We start from the raw sequence: 21,853 nt of genomic DNA on the forward strand, positions 1-21,853 counted from the left end.
TCTGCTAAATTTGGGAGTCAGAGGATCAGGGTTCATCTTGACTCCTTTATGTAATACCTGGGTGATATTAGGCCGGTTACTAATTTGTTTCCTTATCTGTAAAATGAAGGAGTTGGATTAGGTAAATTTTGAGATCTTTCACCTCTAAATCTATGATTCTGTTAACTTGAACAGCTAAACATTTCTAGTTCTCCCTCCTGCAAAGGATTCTCTCCCCTTGGATTTGGATTTGAATTTCTAAATTATATTCATAATTGTTTGTTCCCCCCCCCATAGATCACAGAATCATCTTTCTTGAGACCAGTTTATCTAGATGATTAAAGCAAAGACAGAGATTGTTCTTTTGTTTTGAATAACTAGCTAATTTTCAGCTGTGTAGGCCTGACTTTGAGCTTTTTTGTGATTACTTTGGAAATATAAAATAGCTTATAGAGAACTCCTAAGAAAGAAAAAATATGTGGTTTGTAGAGTGGGAGAGAGAAGGGGGGAGAGGAGAGGAAAGGAGGGGAGGGGAGGGGAGAAAAATAATGCTATTTTAGAATAAACCTCTGTTTCAAGTGGAAATAGGGAGGCACATCTAACCCTTATGTTTTGTTTTGTTTTTAGTTTTTTTTTTTTTTGTGCAAGGCAACGGTGTTAAGCGGCTTGCCCAAGGCCACACAGCTAGGTAATTATTAAGTGTCTGAGACCGGATTTGAACTCAGATACTCCTGACTCCAGGGCAGGTGCTCTTTCCATTGTGCCATCTAGCCACCCTTAACCCTTATGTTTTGCATCCTTTTACCCATACTTGTATAAGGACTTGTATAAGGTTTGGTCCATGCTGTCTCTTTCTTTCTTTCTTTCTTTCTTTCTTTCTTTCTTTCTTTCTTTCTTTCTTTCTTTCTTTCTTTCTTCCTTCCTTCCTTCCTTCCTTCATTTTTAATTTATATTTTAATTTATTTACATATTACTAAAATAGTCTTTTAAAGCAGTAAACATAATTCCCCTCCCCCAAAAATAAAAAAGAGAAGAAAGAAAGTGAAAGAAAGAGAAAAAAAATGTGCCTCAGTCTGTGTTCAAATACTATCAGCTCTGACTTTCTTCTTTATCATAAGTCCATCAGAGAAGTTACTTCCATATTTTTACCCTCAGTTGCTATTGCTAATTATAATTCCCTCCATCTATTCTTCCTCACTCCCATTTATTCTATTTTCTCACTCTTTTTACTCTGTCCCTCTTCAGAAGTGTGCTATGGGGCAACCAAGTGGTATAGAGGACAGAGCACCCACCCTGGTGCTAGGAGGCCCTGAGTCCACATCCCACCCCAGACACCCACCGGGGGAGTAGGCCACCCAGCCCCACCACATTGCAAAAAAACAAAAGAGTGTTTTATCTGACTAACCTTTCCCACAATCTACCCTCTCTTCTATCACTTGATACTTCCCTCTTCCCTCCCCCTGCCTATCCCTTTCCTCTCCTTTTTCCTCTAGGGTAAAAGATTTCTATACCCTATTAAGTGTGTATGTTATTTCCTCTCTGAGCCATTTCTGATGAGAATGAAGGCTCCCTCATTCCCCCTTCATCTTTCTCCCTTCAATGGAGTACATTGCAAAAGCTTTTTCTAGACTCTTTTATGTAAAATAACTTAGCCCATTTTACCTTTCCCTTTTTCCCAGTTGCTTTCTTGCCCATTGACTCCATCTTTATATTATATTAAAAAACCTTCATATTCAGCCCCCTCCTGTGCCTTATCTAAATAAGCTCCTTCTAATTACTCTATTAAATGAGAAGGTTCATATGAGAATTATCAATAATACTGATATATCAGGAATACTGAGTACAACATCATTAAATCTCTCATAATTTACCTTTCTTGTCCACCCTCTCTATATTTCCCCTGAGTCTTGCACTTGAAGGTGAAACTTTCTATTTAGCTCTGGTCATTTCTTTTTTTTATTCTTTTTTAGGTTCTTTTGCAAGTCATTGGGGTTAAGTGACTTGCCCAAGGCCACACAGCTAGGTAATTATTAAATGTCTGAGGCTGGATTTGAACTCATGTCCTCCTGACTCCAGGGCCAGTGCTCTATTCACTGTGCCACCTAGCTGCCCCCAGCTCTGGTCATTTCAACAGGAACATTTGAAATTCTTCTATTTCATTATTCTTCTATTTCTTTTCCCCTGGAAGAAGATATTTAGTTTTGCTGGGTAGTTGATTCTTGGTTGCATTCCAAGCTCTTTTACCTTCCAGAATATTATATTCCAAGCCCTATGAACTGTTTAATGTGGATGCTGCTAAGTCCTATGTAATCCTGACCGTAGCTCCATGGTATTTGAATTTTTTCATTCATTGTAATATTTTCTCTTTTACTTGGTAGTTCTGGAATTTGGGCATTATATTCCTGGAGATTATTTTGTTTTTGGATCTCTTTCCAGGGGAGATTGGTGGATTCTCTCAATGTCTATTTTGCCCTCTACTTCTAGGATATCAGGACAATTTTTTTCCTGTAGAAATTCTTTAAAAATGAAAGCAAGGCTCTTTTCTTGATCATGACTTTCAGGTAGCCAAGTCATTTTTTTTTTAGGTTTTTGCAAGGCAATGGGGTTAAGTGGCTTGCCCAAGGCCACACAGCTAGGTAATTATTAAGTGTCTGAAACCGGAATTTGAACCCAGGTACTCCTGACTCCAGGGCCGGTGCCTTATCCACTACGCCACCTAGCTGCCCCAGTCAAGTCATTTTAAAATTGTCTTTCTTGGATTTGTTCTCTAGATCAGTTGTTTTTCCAGTGAGATATTTCATGTTTTCTTCTAGTTTTTCTTTCTTTTGTGTTTGTTTTATTGTTTTTTTGATTCTTCACAAAGTCATTAGCTTCTCTTAGCTCCATTCTACATTTGAAGGAATTGTTTTATTCAGAGAGCTTTCTTATCTCCTTTTCCATCTAGCCAATTCTGCTTTTTAAGGTATTCTCCTCATTAACTTTTTGGACTGCTTTTTCCATTTGACCGAAACTGGTTTTTAACATGTTGTTTTCTTCTGCATTTTTTGTATCTCCTTGACTAAGCGGCTGACTTGGTTTTTATGTTTTTCCTGCATTGCTCACATTTCTCTTCCCAATTTTTCCATTACCTCCCTTGTTTGATTTTCAAAATCTTTTTTTGAGCTCTGTCATAGCTTGAGTCCAATTCCTATTTTTTTCTTTTTTAGGTTTTTGCAAGGCAAATGGGGTTAAGTGGCTTGCCCAAGGCCACACAGCTAGGTAATTATTAAGTGTCTGAGACTGGATTTGAACTCAGGTACTCCTGACTCCAAGGCCGGTGCTTTATCCACTACGCCACCTAGCCACCCCAATTCCTATTTTTTTTTGAGACTTTGGATACAGAAGCTTGGACTTTGTTATCTTCTGTGTGTGTTTTGATCTTCCATGGAACCAAAGTAATTGTCTATAATCAGGTTTCTTTTTTCTGTTTACTCATTTCCCTAGCCTACATTCTGGTTTTGAGGTGCTTCCCGAGCTTTTGAGCATTATTGGGACATCCCTGTAAGTACCTCAGTTCCTCCAAGGTCTAATGAGAGTTTTGACTGCTCTCCTGCCTGTGCTCTGGTCTGTGAATGACCACAAGCACACCTCTCTGCCCTGGAGCTCTCTGCTCTGGTAATGGGGTGCACTAGACTGCAACCAATCTGAATATAGACAAAGTCACAATGTACTGTCACAGGGATAAAGGAGAGATCTCAACAATCTCCCCCCACCCCTTTACCTTCTGGAGGCTAAGCACTCTGTGAGCAGCCGCTCCCATGGCTCCCTGCTGGGTGGCTCTGTGGGCCTACTTCCATTTCCTAGGCTGGCACTGCACCCTGGATTCCAGTTGTGCTGAGAGTCATAGTGGCTTGGGCTCTGCACTCACTCTGGCTAGAAGTTTCTCCACTTATCGTCCTAGTAGTATTCTTGGTGTTCCCTGGGTTGGCAGGTCTAGAACTTGCTTCTGCTGCCACAAGCTGGTACCCTCAGGGACCCAGGTACCCAGCAAGCTGTTCCTAGAAGGCTGGAACTCCTTTGCTCAGTTGCGGTGATCCTGCCTGCACTATGGCCCCCTCCAACCCCATGGAACAGAGCCTTCCAATGCTCTTCCTATTTACCTTGGGTTTGAGAATTGCTTCACTGGGTCTTTCTCTGTATTTTGTCTCTCTAAAATTTAATTACAAGTCATAATTTTAAGGTTTTTGGAATATTTTGGAATAGGGTTTCTGGTAAATCCTGTCCTCATGTCACCATCCTGAATCCCCCCACCCCCGCCCCCACCATACTTCTAAAATTAATAAAAGGCTAGGAGATTAGTCAGTCTGTTTCTTCTGCCTTGAAACACATTGAACTCCCCAAGGTCAGTGGCTGACCACTTGAAAATCAAGTCTAATAGTGTCTTTATGTATGTTTGAAGTATTTATGGGAAATGGATCATATTTAGAAGCTCCCTTGTTTCATAAAATTCACTTCTCTACATGTCAGTTGGTAACTTCTTGCCTGGGCTTGGGAATTAAACAGGATGTACCAAAAGACTTAATGCAGTTCTAAGCCATTAAAACTTAGAATTGCATTAAGATTTTTGTAATACCATGAATACAGAATAAAATATATTATGAATATGAATATTATGAATATGGATCAGAATCCTTTGTGAATATGTGAAATATGTGAAAATGTGAAAAAGTTTCACCTTCCCTCCCTTCCCCCCCCAAACTGTGTATCTGCTCTTTTCTGATACAATGCTCTGTGGATCAATTTTCTCATTTGTATCATACAGATAATAAAGTATTTAGTACTGTAAAGCAAAAAGAGGCATCATAACACATTGGTAGAGAGCTGGTTTTTAATTTTCAGTGCCTAATAAATATTAACTATGTCATCATGAAAAAATTATTTAACCTCATGGTGCCCAAGGCAACTTATAAGACTAAATATAGAGTTGCCAGTCTGTTTTGGTAAAGGGAATTCCACAGAAGAATTTCCATCTATGAACTCCCAGTTCCAGACAAAAATAGATGTCATTTTGGATGTACTTTCCTTCTCTTTACTTTCTGAGTAGTGAATTTCTAGTTTAAACAGTGTAGGATGCTGACCCTTGCATGAACATGGATCATAACTTAGAAGTCTTAAGAGTTACTAAATACCATGGAAAAAAAATTATTTGCTTGGGATTATACAGCTAGTGTGTGTGTGTGTGTCAAAGATGGGTCTTGAATACAAGGTTTTAGGATTTCAAAACCATCTTTCTATTCCCTTTGCCACACTGCCTCTCTTTTAGGGTTGTTGTTGTTCCTTCCTTCTCAAAGAGGAACAATGACATCAGGAAGGGGCTGTCTTGACTTGTTAGTGAATTGACTTTATTATCACAGGGAAAGTGGAATCAATAATGGTTGGTTTTCAGAACAACAAATTACTTTTTCTGAATGTTTCTTATCCCAGGGTATTCAGTGGGATGATATGTTTATAGAGAATAAGATAAATGTTTCTCATTATTTTTCCCCTCTCTTTAAACCCTCAGAACAATTATGATTTTGAAAAGGGATCTGATGAGAAACCTGATGATAATCAGAACTTTACCTTACATCATGGACCCCAAGGTCTTCCTGGTACCAGAAAAGTCTATGAATTCTACAATGCTCCAATTGTCAAGTTCTGGTTTTACACGGTTGGTCATTGCTCCAAGTCATATTAACAGTAATTATCAATGATTACAAAAATGCTACTAACAACATTGCTGATTTTTTTCTTTCAAGAAGAAAAGACTATGTGAACAAGGGGAATAAGTCATTTGAATGTTTGAAATGATGATGCAGAAAATAGGGATAAGTGGAGGGAAATAGGGAAGAGGAAGGGATACAACTTTTAGGAATGGAAATATAAGTTTTTAGCTTGTTATATCCCATGGTATTATTCTCTATGGATGACCTTAGTGAATTTTATAGTTCCTGGAACATGATGTTTTCTCAATTTCTTGTATTAGAGAATCATATTAGATTAGATAATTGGGATGTAGATTGTAGTAGTAGAAGAAAGAACACTAGACTGCATTCCTAGGATTGGTTATGATAAGTGGATGACTAAATGGACAGTGATAAAATTCAAATCCATCCTCAGACACTTGCTAGTTATGTGACCATGAGGAAATCACTTAACTTCTGTTTTAGTTTTCTTAGTTGTAAAATGAGGATAATGATAACTTGATATTGTGAGACTCTAATGAAATAACATTTGTAAAACTCTTCACATGCTGTCTTGCATTTGGAAATTGCTTAATAAATACTTTCCCCCTCTTTTTTCTCTCCTCTATGGCACTAAACTAACTCTGTGACCTTGGTCAAGTAACTTAGCTTTTCTGGTTTTTGGTTTTTTTAACTCTAAATGAAAATTGAAATAAATGATTTCTAAGGATCTTTCCATTTCTAAGGGTTTAAAATTCAAAGTCTATGGAAAGAACTTTATGAATAACTAAAGAATGTATATATCTTCATATTTTTTCTATGAAAATCAAAATTAGTATACATTAATTCCTGAAACTTTAATTTTTTTCCTGTATGTAGAAGTCTGATATCAATTCTAGTTCCATATTTGGCCCAAATTTTTGGAAAAAAGAAATAGGAAGGGTAATAATATATTTATAAAGTCAAAGTTTCAATAAATACAGTTCTATTTTGGGTGGTAGAAATATTGAGAAAATAGAAATTTCTTAGTCTATCTAGTCTCTTAAATCAGTGAGAAGACAATGTGCAGTAGTGAATAAGGAATTTGCCTCTTTATCAGGAATCCTGGGTTCAAGTTCCAGCTGTGCCACATACTAGCTATTTGACCATGGACCAGTCCCTTCATCTTTTAGGGGACCATCAAACTCTCTAAATTTCTTAAGTTATAGAGAGATTGTTAATATGCACTGGGATAACAAGTTCCTCAAAAGAAATTCCCTGTAATTTGAGGTATGGATAAAAGAAAAGTAATGTGTTGTTTTTCTTAGTAGTATACATGAGTTCTCTTGCCAGTTGAGTTTCAGACATTGTTCCTAGTATCTTTGGAACATATCCTTTGGACATAATTTATGAGCCACATAAAGAAACTATGAGTCTGCTTGTTGTAGGTTTTGATAGAAATCTATGTCATTTAGCTTGTTCATTCTTTCTACTGAATAAATGAATGAACATTTAAAAATCACTGCTTCCAAATATCTTTTTATTGTATCAAAAAAAAACCCCAAGTCCACCTTCAGGGGATCAAGGTTTGCTACCACTGAGAATATTCAAGATAATCCAGGTTACTTCTAGGGCAATTCCTAAATAGGAGTTATAAAACTGTTTTGAATAAGAGAATTTCCTTGGGAGAAGAGGATATACTCCCAATGTGTGAAAAACTTTTATTGGGCAGCTAGGTGGCACAGTGGATAGAGCACTGGACCTGGAGTCAGGAGTACCTGAGTTCAAATTCAGCCTCAGACACTTAATAATTACCTAGCTGTGTGGCCTTAGGCAAGCCACTTAACCCCATTTCCTTGTAAAAAAAAAACTAAAAAAAAAAAGAAAAACTTTTATCTAGACAAGATTGTACTTGTTTTTACTTTAAAAATATGAATGAAGAGTAGTGATATCTAACATATAGCATTTATTTTGTGATTTTAAAATATTGTCTCATTTGATCCACACAACAATGCTGGGAGAAAAGTTTTATTATTGATCCCCATTTTATAACTGAGGAAACTGAGGCAAACAATTTAAGTGAATTGTCCAAGGTCACACAGTTAGTAAATATCTAAGTTTGGATTCGAATTAACTCTTAACTCCAGACCCAGTACTACATAGATGCTTTTGAATGAATAGAAAACATGTATAAAGTAACTACTGTGCTAAATTCTGAATATATTAGTACAACACGGAAGGCAGTCCACAACCTTGTATATCTTTCGTTCCGATAGAAGAAGATAACACATAAAGGGGAGTGGCACCCAGGGAGAATATTTTGATTTAGAAAGTTACAGGAATGGTGAGTAGAACTACAGGAGAGCAGATTGGTATATACTTTCCTAGAATAATGAGGTCATTGATTTGATTATGGAGGCAGGAAGGGGAAAAGGAAGAGAAGGGGATGAAAGAGATACACTTATAGCAGTATGGAATCCAGTGAGAAGTTGAATAAGTAATGAAATGCTGTTAAAATGGAGGTTTCAAAAGGCAAGCAAAATAGGCAGTCAAAATTAGTATAGCTTGGTAGAATACAGAGCTAATGGACTGTAACATTTATAAACTGGAAATATTATGGTAAGAATACTTGGACAACTAGGTGGTGCAGTGGATAGAGTCCTGTCCCTAGAATCAGGAGGATTTGAATTCAAATGCAGCCTCAGACACTTAATAATTGCCTAGATGTGTGACCTTGGGCAACTCATTTAACTCCATTGCCTTAAATAAAATAAATAAAATAAAGAAATAGAATATGTATATTTAAAGGTGGTGGTGATGGTATCTGAACCTCAAAGAAAGGCTCAAGACCACTGTGTTACTCACTGACACTGTCTGTTTTGAGGGAGCCAATGGTGATTGCTTCTTAGCTCAACTCAAGCCTTGTCAGTCCTACTTTTCCTGTGTTACCTAAGGACTTTCATTGAAACTTTGACATTGTTAGGTAGTGGTTGTGGTGGTGATAGTGGAGGGGATAGCTAGAGTACTTTGAACCATACCTTGAGTTACTATCCTTATCCCAAACCAGGATCTTCCAGTTTCATTATGTCTATTATGTAAATTTTAATCTTAAGCAATTGATAAAAATGAATTTGCTGGAAGACATTTCACAACTTAAATTAACATACCAAATTTAACTCTCTTCCTTTCAGTTCTCAAATGAATACAGTTGATAGTCATATAGTACTTGAAGGTTTGCAAAACCTATCTCACTTAATTAGCATAATTTACTTTCAGTTATTTAGGAGCAGAATGACAATATTGGTTTGCCACTTATCAGAAGATAGCTGTCTATTTTTTTATGGTTTTATTTTTCTGAAAAAACACTTTTTTATAAATATTTTTATTTTTTAAATTATATTTAAAAATAGTTTGCAATATTCATTTTTATAAAATTTTCTCCCTCTCACTCCTTTTTCTCCCTCCTTGCCCTCTCCCCATCCTAGGATAGCAAGTAATCTAGTATGGTTTATACATGTATAATTGTGTTGCATATATTTTCATTTTAACCATGCTGTGAAGGAAAAATCAGAATTAAGGGGTGGGGGAAACTGAGGAGGAAAAAGGAAAAATACACATTTTTTAAAAAAGTAAAAATAGTTTGCTTTGATCTGCATTCAGATTCCATAGTTCTTCCTCTGGATGTGGATGGCACATTTCATTGCAGGGCTTTTAGAATTGTCTTTGCTGTATTACTGAGAGGAACTGAAGCTATATCATAGCTGATCATCACACAATGTTGTTGTTATAGTGTTCAGTGTTCTTCTGGTTTCATTCATTTCACTCAGCATCAGTTCATGGCAGTCTTTCCAGGTTTTTCTGAAATCTGTCTACTCATCATTTCTTATAGAGCAATAATAATCCATTATATTAATATACCACAGCTTGTCCATCCATTCCTCAAATGATGATATCCCCTCAATTTCCAATAGTTTTGTACGTGTGAGTCTTTTCCCCTTTTTGGTTATCTCTTTGGAATATAGACCTAGTGGTGGCAGTGGATAAGTTGTCTATTTAGAAGTTAAATGATTTGTCTAGTTAGATCTGGAATGAACCTAGATTTCCTGATTTCAAGGTCGTTGTTCTCTTTCTTCATCTATTTGTCTCTCTTTAACAAGTTACCTATTTATGGTTTTAAATATGAGATGATTTTTGGATCTAACATTATTTAAAGATGTTCACATTTTCTCTGCTTTCTAATTCTATTACTAGCTCACTGATCCTTGTGGTATGTGTTTTTCTCTTTCATAGATGGCATACCTGGCATTTCTCATGCTCTTCACATATACGGTATTGGTAGAGATGCAGCCTCAGCCAACAGTACAAGAATGGCTTGTTATTATCTACATTTTTACCACTGCCATTGAAAATCTCAGGGAGGTGAGTTTTTTAATGTTTTATTTCTTTTTATAAACCTTCATTTTGGTGGAGGAAACCAAACCCTTTCCTTTTTTTTTTTTTTTTTTTTTTTTGAATTTTCAAGGCAATGGGGTTAAGTGGCATCTGAGGTTGGATTTGAACCCAGGTACTCCTGATGACTCCAAGGCTGGTGCTCTATGCACTGCACCACCTAACTGCCCCCACCCCTTTTCTTTTTAAAAATTTTTTTATTTTTTGACTTTCAAGGCAATGGGGTTAAGTGACTTGCTTAACAACTAGGTAATTTTTAAGTGTCTGAGGCCACGTTTGAACTCAGATCCTCCTAATTCCAGAGCCGGTACTCTATCCACTCTATCACCTAGCTGCCCTGCCACCCCTTTCCTTTTAAAGGAAAATGTCATGTGTGTGCATTTGTGTATGTGTGTGTGTGTGTGTGTGTGTGTGTGTGAATATACAGGTATTTATATGTATGTATATGCATGTATTTACATAATTAGAACAGGAGCACCTACTATAAACTAGACACTGAGCTAGGTACTTTTAGAAATATATCATTTGATCCTTACAACTCTTGTAACAAAAAATTTTTTTATTTTTCACAATTACCAAAAATGTCCCCAGTATCTCTGCCTCTCTCTCTTTCTCCAGAGAGTCATCCAGTTATTAAAAAAAATAGTATTTTAAAGCTTAAAAAAAGAAGAAAAATCAGCAAAGCACATCAATACATTAAAAAAAAAGGATGAAAATATGTGTACAGTTTTTCATACTCATGGACCTCCTACTGCCAAGGAACAAGATGTAGGTGTCTTCTCAGTCTAATTTCTAACCTGTGGTGGTTACTATATTATGGATAATTTGTTAGGGAAAAATCACTCACAGAATAAAGTCCCCTCATCTGTATCTGAATCATCCAGATCCTTGCTGTCCTTGGAGAATTTTAAGGTCATTGTCTTCTGTAGAAATATCTTATCTTTCTCATTCATGGGCTTTCGGGATGGGAAGGAAGATTGCTTCTTACATTTGACATCAATGAACAATGGACTTGCTTACTATTTGTGACTGCTTAGACACATTCCCTTTGTTCCTATAAAATAGTTGCTACAGCTTACCACTACTTGACTTCTCTTTTATTTACTTATCTGTTTCATCTCACAGATGTAAGTGGATTTGAAGTGGCAGAAGTTATATAGTGTGTGAGTTCATTTATAGCTTTCCAAAGGTTAGACCACCTGTAGATTGAAACACAGCACTTCTTGATTGAAACTAAAGATGCCCTCAGAGAGTACTTTTCACAGAAACAAAACAAATATTCCTTTCTAGTTTTCAACTTGCTTTAAAAAATAATTTTCAGTTACAAATTCTCTCCTTCAGCTCCTCCTGTATCCAGTGAGAAGGCAAGAAATATAATATCCATTATACATATGAAGTCATACAAAATATATTTCCACACATTTACAACATGCAGTTACCTTCAGACATGGTTATGACCTATATTCTTACAAGTTTCTAGATCTTAAATATCACATGAACTACTTTCCTTTATTTCTTCTTCAGACAGCTAGTTTAGTATTACTAAGTGAATATATTTTTAATATTCTAGAAATATTGCTTGTTATTGGCTACAGTGGAACTCACTGTCTCCTTTGGTGATCATGTTTATGCTGTCTTCTTAGAGGCTTTGGGTAAAATAACTTTATTATAATCTCATTCCACCATTTGTTAAATGTTAAATCATTCAGGTGTAATTTCTTGCTAAATGTCATAATAAAGAGCTTCTTATAATAATAAAGTTCATTCTACAGAGTAGCAGATGATGATAATAATAATAATAATATTAATGTAATAATAATGTAATGTAATAATAATAATGTAATAGTAATAATAATATTAATGCATGATTGATTTCATTATGACAAATGATCGACTATAACAAACCTAGTAAGATAGAACCATTTTCTTGTGAAAGTCCTTATAAGAATTCTTGTGAGAGTCCTGATTTATATCAAAAGTCATTGATTGCTTGTGGTTTAGTGTTCATTTCCTATTCATTAATTTACTATGAAAATTAAATTAAAATTTATGCTATAGTATCAATATTATCTGCAGCTTTTTTTTGGCAAGGCAATGGGGTTAAGTGACTTGCCCAAGGTCACACAGCTAGGTAATCGTTAAGTATAGCATCAATATTATAAGTTGAACACTTCTGAAGATTTAGAAACTGATGAAGAAGAAATGAGCTGAATCAGGAGACCAGGGTGTATGAATCTGTGCAATATGAAATAAGACTATTGCCGTATGGTGAAGTGTTTTTAATATGAAGCTACTTTTTTAGGTGGCAACTTGTTATTAATGTGTCATGAGCAGGGAAGTAACATGATAAGAGCTGTGCTTTGGGAAGATTACATTTGTAGTAGTGAGTAGGATGGAGGTGGGAAGTAATGTTAGGAGGTTATTTCTAAAAATAAAAATAAAATAAATATAAAATATAAATATAAAAATAAAATAAAATAAAAATAAAAAACAATCCAGGTGAAAGATAATGAAATATTGTATTAAAGTTGATAGTCTTGGTAAGGAAGAGAGATCATATGGTTAATATGATAGGAGAAAATGAGTGGATCAAGAGAAATTTTAGGGTTTAAAATGGAGATCTTGTTGGTTCATGTCAGATCACCTTAATAATCACAGTGAAGTAAAACATAATGCCTTTTGATGAATTTAAGAGGCATGGATAAAGGTAGTTTTGAGAACTTGAGGGGAATAGAAAAAAACTTTGAAACGGTCATTGTGGGAACTATGACAGGAATTCCTCAGTGAATAATACTTCCTTGATATGACAATTTTTGAGGTTCAATAGCATTAATTTGTGTATTTGATAGAAATTTTTTATTTTTTAATTATTGAAAAAAATCTCTTTCTTCTAACCTGTCCTTGAGGGGAAAAAAAGAGAGAAATACTTCTTCTGCCCCACCTTGTTACAAATAGTCAAGCAAAATGAATTTCCCCATTGGTCATATCTTTAAAAAGTCTGTACTCTGAGACTATTACTTCTCCAACATGAGGCTTTGCTGTGAGGCTTCTGAAATCCTGGTTGGTTGTTGCAATAATCACATTTATAAAGTTTTTTCAAATTTTTTGTTTTACAATAATGCTATTGAATAAATTTTTTTCCTAGTTCTGCTCACTTAACTCAGCAGGAATTCATATAAGCCTTTCCAGGTTTCTTTTTCTTTTTCTTTTTTTGGAAACTGTATCCTTCATTATTTCTTGTAGAACAATCATGTCATTTCCTATTAGATGAGCATTGTATACCTTTCAAATTCTTTGTCTATACAAAAATAGATAATATAAATATTTTTGAACATATAAATCCTTTCTTTTATCTCTTTTGTACCTAGAACCTACTATTGGTATTGCTAGAGCAATGAGTATGCCCAGTTTAATAACTTTTTGAACATGGTTTCAAAATATTTTTTCAATGAACTGGATTTCTCCAGCAGGCAACTTGATATTAGGAAGAAAGGGGGAACAAGATAATAGGAGGAATTTCAAATGAAAGATTATTATGATAGGCCAGGGAAAATTCAAAGAAGTTAACAGTAGAATTCAGGGTTGTGTAGGGAGATACAGAAAGCCAGGGAAGGGACTGGTAGAGAAAGTAATGAGGAGACTTGGAATTGAAAATAGAAGAAATGTGCAGGAGAGATGTGATTTTAATCAGAGATGTGGTATTTCTGAGTTTCTTGAAACTTTTAGTGTATTTCACTTAGATATCAATAAGTATCAAATAGGAAAAAAAACATTTTCCCACCCAAACATTCTAATCATCTCTACCTTTAAAGTCCACCTAATGTTCTATGATCAGAGCATTTCTTTTTTCATGATAATAAATCACTACTGTGAACAGATAAGATTCTTTTCATTTATAACTGTAGTTTGAGAATGAGATATCTAAAAATGTAGTCATAACATAACAAAACTTTCAAAGTTTTTTCAAGCTAAAAAAAGTGTTTGCTTCTTTAAGAACTGCATATATGAGAATGGAATGAAGTTCAGAAGAAAAGATAGTTAAGGATAGCTTTGAAGATAGCATTTAGATTAAACAATACAAAATAAAACAATCCTACCTTTTAGATTATTTGATCCATGTATAATTTTCTTTTACTGTTTAAATTTGTTTATGAAAATATTAATTTTTTTCTTTTCTGTGGTAAGTTTGGACTTTTTTAAATGCTTAATTTAAGTTCATTTAATCATTTGACTTATATTGTATAAATGAGAATATTTTAGTGTGAGAAAAAAATTGCTTTTCTGATATTTTTAATTGCTTTAAAGTCAATAGTGGTTAGAAAAGCTCCATGTTTTGACTAGACATTATAGTCACAACAATTTTTACCAAGTCATTTATCATTATTGTCACTTTCAACAATTTCAAAGCACATTTATTGAACCTCTGCTTGTTTGATATATGATCCATACATATGTTGAGATTAATTTTGGTTCCTAAAATACCTGGCAATAGAACAAGTGATTGGTATAGCAGAGCAGAAAGAGTGCTGGGTTTGGATCCCAATTTTGATATTTTCAAACCACATGACTTCAACAAATCAATTGTGGGCCTCATTTTCTTTCCATCTATAAAATGGGGTTAGATTAGATGATTAATGAGTTCCCTTCCATCTCTAAATCTATGATCCTAGGATCTCATAATTGTTGTTCCATTAATCTTTCCTACCTCATTTCCCTCTTTAGATATTTATTTCAGAACCAGGGAAGTTCATCCAAAAGGTGAAGGTGTGGATTAATGAATACTGGAACTTAATAGAAACTATTGCCATCAGCCTGTTCACAATTGGTTTTGCCCTTCGATGGGCTGATCCTCCCACACAGATAGCTGGAAGGTTAATTTACTGCTTGGATATCATATTCTGGTACTCACGACTCTTGGATTTCCTTGCTGTGAATCAACATGCTGGTCCATATTTAACCATGATTGGAAAGATGGTAAGTATTTTCTGGCAACAGACAGTGATTTTTCTTTATCATTTTTTAGTTAAAAAGTATTATTTTTTCTCCTTTCCACTTTCTGCCTTTCATTGTTTTTTTTTTTTTAAAGAAAAGCAAAACCTTGAAATAAATATGCCTAATTAAGTTAAACAAATTCAATTTTTTTTTTGGCAAGGCAATGGGATTAAGTGACTTGCCCAAGGTTACACAGTTAGGTAATTATTAAGTGTCTGAGGCCACATTTGAACTCTGGTTCTCCTGACTCCAGGGCCAGTACTCTCTCCACTGCACCACCTAGCTGACCCAACAAATTTCAGTCTTAATCATGTCCTAGATGTATGTCTTACTCTGAATCTTAAAGTCACACCTATTTTCTCTCCTACCAAAAGTCCTTTTGAATTTCTTTCTAAAACTATTTCAATTTGGGGATTTATTTTCTGTCAAGTGGTGAAGGGTTCCTTACCTCCTGAAAAAGAAATGGTTACACCTGTTTTATTTATTTTATCAAGCATTATCAGTTTTCATCACTGGTGTGACTTCCTCTCCTACAAGCTCTGGAAGGTTTGTTATGTAGAATTTAAACAAGGGTATCAGCACCCAAACTACTTGGTTAATTTGACCAAAGCACAAGGGAGCCAGAAATCCAAGCTTGGGTGGACCCTTTACAAGTCCTGGGTGTGGCAATTCAAAACAAGAATGATTTGGGTGGATCCAAGACCAAAATATTTTATAGCCTTCTTGAGCATTCCTAGAGAGTTAGGGGTCAGGTGACATTCTGGGTGTGGACAATCTTAATCACTTAGGGTTGGATTTAAACAGTGTAACGATTTTAGCAAACAATAAAAGTTCTTAAGTCTTTCAGTGTTGTTTGTCTTTCATTGTTGCTCCTGTATAAATTGTTCTTTTGATTCTTTTTGCTTTGTCAGTTCATACAAGTGTTCCTGAGTTTCTCTGAAACCTTCCCTTTCAACCATTCCTTATAGCAAAAAGTTTTCAGTTTCATTCCTTTGCCATAATTTGTTCAGTCATTCTCCAGTTGATTGTTACCCCTTTAGTTGTTGATTCTTTGACTTCATTAAAAAAAGAAGCTGCTGCCAAAGTTTTGTACTGATAGAGCTTTTTTCCTTCTTTTATACCTTTGGGGTAGATAGATCAAAGGTTATGTACAGTTTAGTATCTTTTTGGACATTGTTTCAAATTGTTTTCCAAAATGGATAGATCAATTCACAGCTACACTAACATTTTAAATTTTCCTCTTTTGTCCTCTATGCTTATCTGATGAATGTGAGGCAGAACCTTTAATTTGCATCCTCTTATTTTTAGATATTTGGATTATTTTAAAAAACGTTGTTATATCATAAATTTCTTCCTTTGAGAACTGCCTGTTCATATCCTTATTTATGGGGAATAGTCTGGTTTTTGAACAGATTTCACATAGCCCTAAAATTAACTTTTATATACTTTGGAGAACATTTATGGAAAAGAAAGAGATTACTTTCGCCATTTAATTGATTAATTTTATTTGCTCCATTGCAGTGGATAGAGCATTAAGTTTAGAATCAGGAAGAGTCTTATCTTCCTGAGTTAAGCTTAGAATCAGGAAGGGTCTTAGCCTCCTGATACTAGCTTGTGATCTTAGATAAGTCTCTTAATCCTATTTGCCTCAGTTTCCTCAACTGTAAAATGAACTATAAAAGGAAATGGCAAGGCATTCTAATATCTCTGCCAAGAAAATCCCAAAGGAAATCATGAAAATTTGGAAACAAATAACTGACAACAGCATTTACTACATAGAAATTATGCATACATATCCAGAATTTACTACTCCCCAGCCATGTGCCAGGTAATAAAAGGAGAAGGGAATAAGCATTTATTGAATATCTATTATCTGTCAGGCACTGTCCTAAGTACATTTTATAAATATCTCATTTGACCTTTGCAATAAGCCCTTGAGGTAGATGCTATTATTATGCCTATTTTCAGTTGAAGAAATTGAGGCAAACAGAGATTAAAAGAGTTAGAAAGTGTCAGAGGCCAGATTTGCTGCTTTATCCATGGCACCATTACACCATCACAAATGAACTTTGAGATTGCATATAATGGTTATATTCTTTTTAGTCATCTCCATGATGGACTAAAGCAGCTATTTGTCCCTCTTTTTTTCTTCACTAGACTATAAGGGGGTTATTTTAGTTTTCCTTCAGTCTTTTCTATCTGAGTGATCTTAGGTTCTCTAGAGAGAGTCCAAGTATACTCAGATCCACTTTTGAATCTGGTCCTTTGTGTGATAGCTACTAGTCCTAAAGTGAAAAAGGGAGAAAGGTTTGGAGGATGATATTGCACTGAAATAGAAGATGGGGCATTAAAAGAAGAAATAGAAGAAATTTAAGAGATAAACAGCCTTTTTCACAATTTTTTTTGATTTAGATTTGTTTGAATATGTTTGTTTTAGTGAATTTAGTATTTATCTGTGGCAACCAAATGGATAGAATAGATGTCATTTTGGCAGTTAAAATAAAGATTTGGCCAAACAAATTTACTTAATTGAATTCCTGATAATAATACTACTGAAAAAAGATTCAGTTTGACTAATATTCTATTCACCCTCTTTTGAGTACTAGTAATGAGATGTTAGATTCCCTAGAGCTGGGCCATCAATGGAAGATGGAGGTAGAATTATGAAATAATTATTAACTTTAGGACCATTTCAGTAAGTTAAAATTTAGTTTTTGTTTATGAGGCTGGAGTGATGAATTTAATTACAATAGAGAAAGGAGGAATAGGTTATTTACTCTCAAAAAGCTTTATTTCACTGTATGCAACTTTGACCTGAGACACTCACAGAAAATAATAACACTAAAATAAAACAGTTTTGGATATATCCAGATGAAGGTATTTTTGAAAAAAAAAACAAGTACAAAAGTATAGAAGTCAAAAAATTATATTGATAGCAAACATAAGATGGATTTTTTCTTTTCCCATGATTGGCTTTTATTAGTTATTACTTTGTATTTCATATTTAAATGAATATCATAGTTGTGGTTCTAAGTCATGACTGGTTATGTTCATGCTATGTTTTTCAGACAGCAAACATGTTCTACATTGTGATCATGATGGCCATAGTGATCTTGAGCTTTGGAGTGGCACGAAAAGCCATTCTTTCTCCACATGAGCCACCATCTTGGACACTGGCTCGTGATATTGTATTTCAGCCATACTGGATGATGTTCGGGGAAGTCTATGCTGCAGAGATAGATGGTAACTAGACATTGTATGTTTTTGGAGGACTTAAAATTTTGTAGATAGTTATAATGAGGAAATCTGCAAGTTTATGATCTGAATTTTTGAGATAGGAGGTATGTAGTTAACATGATAAATCATGTGTTAAATAATACCAAAATATTACTTATATTTTCTGTTTTAAAAAATTCTCTTTATTTGTAGTTTGTGCAAGCAACCAAGACTGCCCTCCTGGTTCCTTCATTACTCCATTCCTTCAAGCTGTCTATCTGTTTGTCCAGTATATCATCATGGTGAATCTACTGATTGCTTTCTTCAAGTAGGTGCCAGTTTAACATAGCACAAACCAAAATAGTACTAGGAGGATTAGAATGATTGATAAATTATTGCCTCTTTTATATTAGTTTCCTCTATGTATGGATGACTGAGGTTTTGGTATTGTGTTTTAAAATGGAGAATTCTTAGTTGAAACACCCAACTACTGAAAGAAGTAAGGTAAAGAAGAAAGGACAGCTAAAGGGCCAAGCTGACCTTAGAACCAGCAAAATTCATCTTCATGAGTTCAAACCTAAGCAGAGACACTTATAGGGTCACAGAGCTAGTGACCTTGGACAAGTCACTTAATCCTGTTTGCCTCAGTTTTTTAATCTGTAAAATGAGCTGGAGAAGGAAATGGTAAACCATTCCATTATCTTTTTCCCCCAAAACCCCAAATGAGATCACAAAGGACTGAACATGCCTGAAATAATTCAACAACAAAAAGTAAAGAAATAGGCTGGAAAGATGAGCAAACAACAATATAAAAAAGAAATTGACAAGAGAAAGTTACTATGGTGACAGAAAAAAAAAGTCAGAATCCAGAAGAAGACAATGAAAAAGCCACATGTACAAAAGGAAAAGTTAGAAGAGGAGTTCTGATTAAAATAACTGTAAAAAATATAAAATACTTGAAAGTCTGCCTGCCAAGACAAATACAGGAACTAGAGGAGCACAATTACAAAATCCTTTTACCACAAATAAAATGAGATCTAAACAACTGGAGAAATATTAATTGCTCCTGTGTAGGCCAAGCCGATACAATAAACATGATAATTTTGCCTAAATCAATTTATTTATTTAGTGCCATATTAGTCGAACTACCAAAAATTATTTTAGAGAACTTGAAAAAATAATAACATCTGAAAGAATAAAAGATCATAAATATCAAGGAAATCAATGAAAAAATATGAAAGAAGGTAACCTAGCAATAGCAGATTTCAAATTGTAATACAAAATGGACAGTCTGGTACTGGCTAAGAAATGGATGGATTAATGGAATAGATTAGGTACATAATACACAATAGTAAATGGTTTTAGTAATCTAGTATTTGACAATCCCAAAGATCTAAGCTTTTGGGGAAAGAACTCAATATCTGGAAAAATTGTTTTGAAAAGCTGCTTAAACAGTTTGGCAAAAACTAGGTATAGACCAATATATAGCACTATATACCAAGACAAGATCAAAATAGGTACATGATCAAGGCATAAATATTGGTATCATAAGCAAAGTAGGGAAGCATGGAAAATTTTACTTATCAGATCTATGAATAAGGGAAGGGTTTATGACCAAGCAGGAGATAGAAAATTTTATGGGATGTGAAATGGATAATTTTGTAAATTAAAAGGTTTTTTACACAAACAAAACTTCACTCTGTCTTAGTTCATGTAAGTCTTCAGAGTTTTTTTGGATATATATTTTTCCAAGATTCAAAGGAAAGGGGTGGTTAGGTGGCTGCAGTGGGTAGAGCACCGGCCCTGGAGTCAAGGAGTACCTGAGTTCAAATCCGGCCTTAGACACTTAATAATTACCTAGCTGTGTGACCTTGGGCAAGCCACTTAACCCCATTTGCCTTGCAAAAAAAAAGATTCAAAGGAAATCAGAAAACTAGAATTTTTTAAATAGAAAATTTCTTTAATAAATGACTCATTTCTCAAATACATAGAGAACTGAGACAAATTTATAAGAATATGAGTCATTACCAATTGATAAATGATTAAAGGATATGAACAGGCAGTTTTTCAGAAGAAATCAAAGTTATCTATAGTCATGTGGAAATGTGATCTTAAATCATTAATTAGAGAAATATAAATTTTATAAAACTCTGAGGCACAATTTCATTCCTATCAAATTGGTTACTATGAAAGAAAAGGAAAATGATAACTTTTGGAGCTATGAAAAAATTGGCACATTACCACACTTTTGATAGAGCTGTAACCCAACCATCTGAAGATCAACTTGTAACTATGCCCAAAGGGCTACAAAGCTGGGCAACACCTTTTGCACAGCAATAGCTTTATAGATCTATATTCTTTAGAGATTTTTAAAAAGGGATCAAGAGCTATATGTTCAAAATATTTATAGCAGGTCCTTTTTTGTGATGGAAAGAATTGCAATTTGGGAGGATGCCTATGAATTGGGGATTGGTTAAATAAGCTCTAGTCTATGACTATGGAATACAATTGTATTATAAGAAAAGATGAGCAAGATGATTTCAGAAAAATTTGGGAAGACTTACATGAAATAAGACAAAGTAAAATAAGCAGAATTGGGAAACTTTGTAGAGTAACAACAATATTGGAAGATGATCAACTGTGAATAACTTAACTATTCTCAGCAATACAGTGATCCAAGACAATTCTGAAGGATTTATGATGAAAAAAGATATTAACTTCTAGAGAAAGAACTAATGAGGTATCAATGCAGATTGAAGCATATATTTAAATTTTTCCTTTTTCTTTTTCCTTTCCTTTTTTTGGTCAATATTTTGCAATATGGCTAATGTGAAAATATGTTTTGTGTTACTGCACATGTATAATCTATATAAAATTACTTGCCTTCTCAATCAGTGGGAGGAGAGAATTTGAAAATCAAAATTAAAGAAACAAATGTTCAAAACCGTTATTACATATAAGTAAGAAAAATAAAATTAAAATTTTTATTTAAAAAAGAAATGTTGAAATCATTGAAAGATATATTTGTAAAGTTGAGGACTAGCTAAGAGTTCAACTAGAAGTGAGCAGAGAATGTGAGATCTGAAGTGGGAAATATAGTTGATGAAAGGATTTGGTGGGATAAAAAAAGAAAAAATATACTGGTACATGATGATATGAAAATCATTAGGTATATTATTTCCATAGATTAATGCTTCAAAAAGTTAGTAGGACTGGAGAATGTAGAAAGTCTAGACTTGCTTACTAGATAAATGGTACCTATTACTTCCTTTTTTTTTGGCTAGGCAATAGGATTAGGTGATTTACCCAAGGTCCCACAGCTAGGTAATAGTTAAGTGTCTAAGGCCATATTAGAACTCAGGTCCTCCTGACTCCAGTGCTTGTGCTCTATCCACTACACCACCTAGCTGCCACTATATCTATTACTTCTATCAGCTGGTTAAGTCTATTATGAATTTGTGCCCTGGGTATTTCTCAAATGCAGGTGGAAATTTTGGTGACTTTTGAGAAGAAATCATCCTTTATTGAAAAGACTT

The 21,853-nt window shown here is 34.4% G+C and overlaps 1 protein-coding gene across 7 annotated transcripts in view; it reads left to right on the plus strand.

The window, feature by feature from the left end:
* TRPM6 (transient receptor potential cation channel subfamily M member 6) overlaps nt 1–21,853 on the plus strand; it is a 225,809-nt gene that overhangs the window by 136,613 nt on the left and 67,343 nt on the right. For all 7 annotated transcript variants that reach the window (XR_012472393.1, XM_074206652.1, XM_074206650.1 and 4 more), the window contains 5 exons: nt 5,522–5,668; nt 9,951–10,079; nt 14,832–15,083; nt 18,170–18,344; nt 18,531–18,645. Coding sequence is in view for 6 of the 7 variants with exons in the window: in XM_074206652.1 (XP_074062753.1) it covers nt 5,522–5,668; nt 9,951–10,079; nt 14,832–15,083; nt 18,170–18,344; nt 18,531–18,645 (818 nt within the window). In the remaining variant the exon portion in view is untranslated. The remainder of the gene's footprint in view (nt 1–5,521; nt 5,669–9,950; nt 10,080–14,831; nt 15,084–18,169; nt 18,345–18,530; nt 18,646–21,853) is intronic.

Source organism: Macrotis lagotis, chromosome X (genome assembly GCF_037893015.1).
Source record: "Macrotis lagotis isolate mMagLag1 chromosome X, bilby.v1.9.chrom.fasta, whole genome shotgun sequence".
In the NCBI taxonomy this organism is placed as follows: domain Eukaryota; kingdom Metazoa; phylum Chordata; class Mammalia; order Peramelemorphia; family Peramelidae; genus Macrotis; species Macrotis lagotis.